This window comes from Dasypus novemcinctus, chromosome 22, assembly GCF_030445035.2.
Source record: "Dasypus novemcinctus isolate mDasNov1 chromosome 22, mDasNov1.1.hap2, whole genome shotgun sequence".
Taxonomy (NCBI): Eukaryota; Metazoa; Chordata; class Mammalia; order Cingulata; family Dasypodidae; genus Dasypus; species Dasypus novemcinctus.
Genome location: NC_080694.1, coordinates 57,936,147 through 57,944,559, shown reverse-complemented (window position 1 = coordinate 57,944,559; position 8,413 = coordinate 57,936,147). Strand labels below are relative to the sequence as shown.

The window sequence follows — 8,413 nt, the reverse complement described above, 5'->3', positions numbered from 1 at the left end:
ACGTCAACATGAACTTGATTACTCTTAGACTGAGCATTCACTTTCTGGATCTCCCCACCACTCCCCATAGTCTGAAATGGGTCATGTCACACATTTCTCGGGGATACAACTGTGAAGACAAAGCCCCTGTACTTACATAATAGTATTTCAAGGATAGCGCAAATGTTCAGGTTTCCTGAACATCACAGACAAAACTCACTCGCTTTTTTCTTTTTCATCCAACTAACTTTATATAAAGAAAAAATCAAAATAGTAAAACTTTGCAGTAATATTGGAGACAATTTTAGAACTGTATTTCCTAACCTCCAGAATATTAGCAATTCTACCTGATGTATTTTTTCTTATTTTCTTTTAAATGTTACATTTAAAAAATGAGGTCCCCATATATCCCCTACCCCCTCCTCCCACGTCAACATCTTCCATCATTGTGGCACATACACTGCACCTGGTGAAGCATTCTGGAGCACCGCTGCACCACATGGACACTGGTCTACATTGTAGTCTACACTCTCCCCCAGTCCACCCAGCAGGCCATGGCAGGTCACACGATGTCCAGCATCTGTCCCAGCAGTACAAGCCAGGACAACTCCAAGTCCTGAAAATGCCCCCACCTCATATCTCTTCTTCCCTCTCCCTACCATCAGCAGCTACTGTGGCTACTTTCTCCAAATCAATGCTACAATTTCTTCCATTACTCACTTTTGTCATCTCGATTACACTGCATCTAACTCATTTGAGTCATGTGCCTGCCTCCCCACACCGTTAGCTCATCGAGGTACCGGCCCATCTTTGTCCTCTTATGCTTCTCCCACTCTGACAGCCTCAGCATTTACAGCAGCAGAGACTACATTTGGAAGATATCTTGCATCTGTCCAGCCTCAGGGAATCAAGCAGTGGCAGCAAACCACTCAGTCTCTAGTTACTGGGTACTCGCTCTGCCCAGCATCAGAGCAGGGAAACGATGTGGGAAATGGTCGTGTCACACATGCCCCACCTTCTGTGATTCTTCTTTCCAAAAGTTCCACACTGCCTGTGACTCTTCAGATCTCACTTGTTTGCTCACACCTCATGTGACACTTTCTTTGTGGCAACAGGAACTAGATCAAATTCATACTTCTATGCCCTTTTTGGTAAACTCTCCCAAAGGTGAGTGTGAGCAATGGAATCAGCAAGTTACATTATTTGCAGTGTAACAGCTTCCAGTTTGATTATGTGGAAACTGATTATTCTGGTTCAGAGAAAGAAAAGGTTCACCGCCACAGTCCTCACTTGAAAAAGTCACAGGAGAAAGACAAAATTCCACTTGTAAAATCATTTTATTGGTATAAATATACATATGAATAAAATCCCTTCATCCTGTAATGTAAGTGAATATTTGTGAAATGTCTTAAAAAGAGTAGTATTTTGATTTTTTTACAGATGTCAAAGTATTCTCTCAAAAATCACATTAAAAGCTAATATGCAGATGGAAATTAAAGGCCTTCAAAAACGATTAATATTCATAAAACCTCATTCCAATCAACTATATACATTACTTTGGGCACATGGTGGAACCAGCCAGGGGCCTCTTCCATTCTGTTCTCAGCTGTGCTTGTTGATAGAGTTGCACCGACCAAGTATTACGTGTACAATTCCACGTCAGGAAGGAAGAAGTGCCCCATGGGAAAATGTAAAAACCATACCCAAGATCTAATATATATAATTTATACAAATTATTTATTAGTGTGCTCTGTTAATATAATTACAATGTGCAATTGCATAAATCAAGAATAAATTGCTCTAGCAGGTCAAATGCAGATTTGATACAGATACATTCAGCCGTACCCCACAGAGTCCACTGGACGGCGTCACGTAGGGGAGTGTGTGTCCAGTGACTTTATCCACCTCCAAAAACGCCTCTCGCAGGGCAATCTGTAGCTGCCTCAGAGAGATTCAAGTAGGGCCCACGGAGTAATCGCTGGCTTAAGTAGAAGGCATGTGAAGAACGCGTAGAAAGCAAAGGCCAAGGGTTGGGGGAAGGACCAAACGAATGAGTGTTGATTCCCTAAGAGATGGATCTGTCTCCAAAGTTGCAGGGAGGGAGGGAGGGGAAGCAAGCAAGCACCAGGAGAAGAGCACCTAGGAGGAGGTGGGGCCCCGGATCCTCTCCAATGGCTGTCAAAAAGCACCCTGCCCAGCAAGCCTTCTGCGTGGGGCCCCTTCACACAAAAATAAACTCTTTTTCGGCTTCTTCCCCGGAGTCACTGGACTTGCCCCCTTGCTGGCCATCTTTGCTGGAGGAGCGCGGTCTCTGCTCTCGACACTCGTGGGGCTGTGGCACCCAGCTTCTCCTCGAGGCTGGAACAGAACGGGAAGGAAGGCAGGCTGCCTGTTAACAAGGCCCCAAAAAGCAGAGGCTGCAGGGGGAGCTTTCTCAGGACCAGCTCACCAGTTCCATTGAGAGACTCTCGACAGACGTGAAAACCCAACCAACGAACACAGACACATGGAAAGGAGAAACCAAACCCACGGTGAAACCGTGAACCTCTCTGAGGTACAGTCGAGCTCTGGGGGCGAGGTCCCCAGAGAGCAAGTACTGGGGGAGCCGAGGGAGCTGCCAGGAAAGAGGGGCGCCCCGAAGCTGCCCTGCGCCAGGTCAGCTCCTCAGTCGTGGCCGCTCCCTCCCTCGCAGAGAGCAGGACAGCCGCGTGGTGCTGGTTGCACAGATGTTCTGTTTGACGCCTTCTGCAGACCATGTAGGCTTTGCGTAGGAGATGTTAGGAAAGGCCCGGGGAATCTTCATCAGACCTTCCTATGGCTTATGGTGCTTCTGTTTCGTTCTTAAAGTCTTGCAGAAATGAATTAAATATTGCCTGTAGTACACTAAGCCCTTTTAGAGCCCTTTGTCCTCTAGACAAAGGAAGTATTATTTTTGCCTGTCCTAATACACATAAATGGAAAGGGGGACCGACCCACTGAGACTTTACAAGGTAAAGATGGAAAATAATTACTCTAACAGGCCTTGTTATGTGCCAGGCACGCGCTATATTATTATTGCAACTCCTTGCCAGTTCCCTTCAAGTTTTGTAAAACCTGGAACCAGCATTTCAACCTAGATCTGTGTCTCCTCAGCCATGTCCTTTCCCGTAAGAGCAAAGCTTCACTGCTACTCTCCTTTAGGGAAAGGTTCAATCATCAAACTTTGGCACAGCTGTTAAAGGCTATTAAATATTACCCACCATGTCTATTGTATACACACCACTTAAGCTAAAATGTCAAATGTACGTACACGTGGTGGGAAAGCGTGCAGCTACCTCATTGCTCTTCAAGGGAAATGTCCCAACCAGGAACAGTGTTTCCTCCTGGGAAAGCCACAGGATTCATTTCATGCTTCTAATCACTTTGATTTTAACATTATGCTGAAAAAAAAAATTAAAATAACAAAAAAAACTCCCCTTGCCAGGAACTGGCTGTTTAAATGTTTACCTCACTAAAGAGCAGTGCAGGAAGGGAACACTCATTAAACCTGAAAGTTAAAATGCAAACATAATAAAGTACTTCCCTTGCCATTAAGACTGTTAGGACCAGATACTGAAGTCTAGACAATAAAAATTTAAATTTTTAGTTAATTACATTAAATTTTCCTCATGGTAAAATTAAATATTCAAAATTATGGGTTCTTTTTACCTGACAGCTTTGAGCAAATTCTTAGGTGGGGGAAGGGGAGAAGCAACAAAAGATATAATAGATCTTTATTTTTAGCTTGTTTTGAGTGAAAAACAGTAAATATATTTTTTGACTGGGCCGTTGGAAGTTGTTAACCCGGGTATTGGGAAAGAGGTAAATAAGTTTCTATGAATATTTTGCCCTTTTTCACAAAATAATTTGATAGCAATACACAAAGAATTCTTTAAGTTATCAACTTCTGCTAACATTAAGAACAGGGTAAAGTAGAAAAGAAGAAAAGATTTAAAATAACTTCACTTTGAAAACAATCTGTAATAAATCTAACCTAAAAATATAATATTACTAGTGGTATCTGCTAGAATACTTTATTCATTCAATTTTAAAGCTAAAATAAGTTGTTCTTTTATATCAGTGACTCAAAATAAATTTCCATCACTAAAGGCTCAAGGGAAGAAATAAATAGGGTGATATATTGCTCATTTGTTTTCAGGGCAAATACATTTGTTCTCATTTTTAAATTAAAAAACAAAACTGTTCATCCTTCCCAGAATTTTCGTTTCCTGGAAATTCCATATCATGTTATATCACATGCTCTCAGAGTACTGTCTAAAAATGGAGAAATTCCTGGCACCGAAAATGTTTATGACACAGATATAAACTGGGCTAACCCTAAGGGCCAACCAAGGTCATCACTGCAAGTCTGAGTGAAATTCAGAGAAATCTAACACGGAATCTTCCAGACTATGCTCCTGGGTTCCTCAGAGGTGAGGGTTGGGAATGGGAAGGATAAAGCAAACCCTAAGTTAACAGGTTGGTTTCTGGGTTGGTAACAGAGATGCAGGGCCAGTTTTAAAGCACAACTGCAATTTCTCCAGCAGAGTTACCCAAGAGGATTACAATACAGCCTATCTAGAGGGCTGATCAAATGTCTTGCAACGCCCTGTGACACTCAAGTTCTTTCTAAGGATTTTCCCCTTCATTGATCAGACTCTACCTACTGGACATGGGACCTTGATGAGTCTTGTACCAGGCTGACATGTCCTGGGCATCGTAGGTAGGCATCACTCACAGAGGCACGGTGAGCCCAAGGAACTAAAGGCACACAATGAATGCCTGCAACCAAAGCACCTGCCTCTCCCAGGCCCCTTATCAGCCTTCTTATTAGTCTATGTCATTAGTATAAACAACTTTGTAGGGGGATGTTCTATGTCAAGTTTGTTTCCCAGGCCTCAGGAAGCATCTATTTGATTGCATTTAATCAGGATGCTAATTACAATGATATTGAAGTAGGTTTGGCCAGGCGTCCATTAATGGATGGCTTAAATACGAATTTTGTCAGCTTGAAAGTTAAAATTCAGGATTTATTTTAAAATCTTTATAAAATTCAGATTTTTCACCAATTCACCTGGACCTCTTCTAAGGTAGCCTGCTATAATGCTTGACTTTGTTAGAAAAAATCAGATATTTAAACTATACTTCTTTAGCACACATGTATACAAAGTGCTAGAGAGTCTCTATGCATGGATTATTTTTTTACCAATGCAAGTGCTATTAAAATTAAGTTATAATAGGTATTCAAGGAAGTGAACGGGTAATTTATTCAATGCAAATATTCCCTTTATATTCACAATAACTGGTGCAGAAAGGCTCAAACATGAAATCTGTAATTCTTGAAGATGATTTGACTTTGCATACACAACACACACACATAATAGAGGCTAATTTTTAAACTTCTGAAAAGTGCACATAAGCTCAGAATTAGATATTCAAATGAAAATTTAAGCTTTTTCCATTTTAAGTTCCAAAGACATCCATATTTCCCAAGAGAAATCGTTATGATGACCTTAAAATAATATTCCATTAGTTGGCCCCGACTTTTTTTTTTTTTTTTAACTTTCCGACAAGAGTCACAGCCAACTGTTAAACTTCTCTTGACGAACTCAGATAGGGGAAGTGGATCTCTGATCTGGTAGAAAAAAGTAAAACAAAGCACTGGCTTATAGACTATGAGCGCCAGCCAAGTATTTATTGGTTGGATTGTGGAAGAGGTAAATGACATATAAAAGGAATCTCAGAATCAGACCCCCAGTAGAAACAGGATACATTACAATGCATACAAAGCCAAAATCAAACTCTTTTCTTCAAGAAAATAGGATAAATTCCAATGACAAATCACAGCTTCTAATTGAATGTAGAGAGGAAGGGATAGGAAATTCAAAAGGTGCAGTTAAAATTATTTCCAGAAAAGAAAGCAAGCATTTTACCTGTCAAATCAATATTAAAATAGCCACACAATCAAAACATAATTATCATGATAAAAATATGCAGCATGCTTTGAAAGCAACAGCTTATGTTTGTTTCATGAATTTACGAAAATAAGAAAGCTGTTTGTGCAAACAAAGCTACTATTCAAAGACAAAAGCGTCCACTAGAATTGCTCTGCTAAATGCTACTTGTTAACCAGAAACTAATCAGAAAGCAGACTGCTATGCAATTCTCAAAGGTGAAGGCAGTCAAGTGCTAGGAATCGGCACTAACAAAACAAAATTTAAATAGTAAAATTAATGTAATTGATGCTCCTGTAAAACGTACTTTTTGGTGTCTGTTGGTATTTCAATCAATCAAAAGGCAGAACAGCAAAAACAAGATGGTGCTATTAAATTCTGTGAAAATTTGACATAGCCCATCACAAAGAGAATTTTAAGACAAAAAGGCCATGGAGTTATGGAAATGTACAAGATAGAATTTCTTCTCCTTGCCTTTCTCTGGTTTGACTCATCTCTGTGCTCATCCTCTGTTGACACAAGGTTAATGCCTTACTGAATGAGTATTAGGGTATTCGGAAGGTGGGCACTCTGAATCTCTTCACTGTATGAAGTCTTTTAGCACTGTCTTGAAGAAACACTGCATTAAGGGTACTTTACTAATAATAAATGTTCCCAGAGTAGTCCAAGTGTCAATTTCCAGAATCTGGAAATATCTATAGCCTGGGAAATCCTTATTGCAAGGGGCAATACAGAGATAGAGCTTCCGATCTAACATACTTTCAAAAATAACCACCTCTCTAGAAAGTGTCTTAGATGTTCATTTACAGAACTTTTTTATAACTTGAAGATAACGGAAATTTTCTTGTGGTATCAGAGAAAATCTCTTGTGCAGAGGAGAGTTGTTTTAACTGTGTGTCTATGAACAAGTTTACCACACAGGAAATTCTTTAAAAGAAAGGGCCAAGTCAGCCTGTTTTCTCTAGGGCAGGTGACCCCTGTCCCAAACAGAAAGTTCTGTCCCTATGTGAGCCACAGAATTTCCTTTACACCACGCATCATGTCCTAACTGCACCGTCATCTAGCTAGTGTGTGCCAGGACACCAGGCAAGCCCGAGCATGTGGCGTACCCAAAGGAATTGGTGTAGAAGGTTGGCTCCAAATGCTGTGGCATGTAGGAGCCAGCAGGTGCTTTTTGGTTGCTGGTGTTTAGTTTTTAAATCTACGTCAAGGAACTTTGTGAAAGGTAGCACTTCTATCAGCAGTTCCTTGAGGAACTGGGCTAGTAAGCTGTGAGGTGGGTCACCAGAAGTTTGTTACCAATAATAAAGAGCAGGAGTTTGAGAATAGCTTCTCCTTTTGCAACAGGTAAGTTATCTCTGTAACAAGGTCTGCTCCCCTTAACTTGTATTTGGAGGTGCTCTTGGAGGGGCAATGAGGGGCATGAGGCACAGCTAAAATGCTGCATCACGCACACAATCCATCGGAGCCTAAATACACACACGTTAAACCCGGGCAAGTCAAAGGTCTACATGAAGCAAAAGGTGTCATTCCAAGGGCAAAGGGCCTTGAAGGAAATCTCACATGTCAAAATACTTGGCATTCTTAGACACAGAAAATTCCCTTCTGAGGCTTATTTGAAAATTTCCCTTTGGAGGGTAGAGCTGATTTGACATCTGCCTCTTTCTGTCTCCTGGGACTGCTCTGACCTGCACAGAATGTTACAGACTTTATTACAGGGCCAAATGGAAGACAGCAGTCATAGACCAACCACTGTAAAATAGACTAATTTGTTCCCAAAGGTTGAGAAGCTAATAAACAGGTGACTTTTCGTATAAAACATCTACTGGGGGGATCAAGTGCATGACAAGGTCTGCTCTCAGACACTGACTTCTTATAGATCCTTTCCGAAAAGAGTGTGAGGTGTCAGGTGAATATTCTCTGAGGGTATAAACCACGTTATTCTAAGAACTTTGGATCTAATTCCAGTTGAAATCTAACTGAAGGGTAAAGCTATAAGGGGAAGGCTTAGGAGGCATGGTGCCCCAAATAAAAATAAAACTACACAACCCCAAAAATGTGAAAGGATGAGTCATCACTACTCCAAAGTAACCTGAAGCTTCTCCTAGAATTTCTAGTTTTATATTTTCAAATTTTCTTGTCAATAGATTTTGCTTCAAATGGAAGGACCATTCTGTTGCCATATGGGGAAAAAAAAATCTGATTTATGAATAATCGCTACCCAGTCCCAAGATAGAAGCTACCCAGTTAAAGTTCGTTTTTGTTAGTGCCAGTTCATAAGCTTTGGGTCAGTGAGGGATGATAATCGAAGCTCTAACCATTTGTTGGCTGTGACTTCCTGTGCCCAATTGTATTCACTTCCTCTTCTGCAATGGTGGAGAACAGTTTTGAAGATCTTTTCCCTCTACTGGAAGGCTTGTCATGATCTGAAACTCTTTTGTAATAATCTCCTCTTTGCACTA

The 8,413-nt window shown here is 40.8% G+C and overlaps 1 protein-coding gene across 4 annotated transcripts in view; it reads right to left on the bottom strand.

The window, feature by feature from the left end:
- Nucleotides 1-1,297: 1,297 nt before the first annotated feature.
- CARMIL1 (capping protein regulator and myosin 1 linker 1) overlaps nucleotides 1,298-8,413 on the bottom strand; it is a 312,625-nt gene continuing 305,509 nt past the window's right edge. For 2 of the 4 annotated variants that reach the window (XM_058285333.2, XM_058285335.2), the window contains exons 37-38: nucleotides 8,270-8,410; nucleotides 1,298-2,337 (exon numbers count right to left, since the gene is read on the bottom strand). In XM_058285333.2, the coding sequence (XP_058141316.1) occupies nucleotides 2,201-2,337; nucleotides 8,270-8,410 (278 nt within the window). In that variant the 3' untranslated portion in view covers nucleotides 1,298-2,200. The remainder of the gene's footprint in view (nucleotides 2,338-8,269; nucleotides 8,411-8,413) is intronic. The other 2 variants (XM_058285334.1, XM_058285336.2) reach the window with 1 other exon arrangement.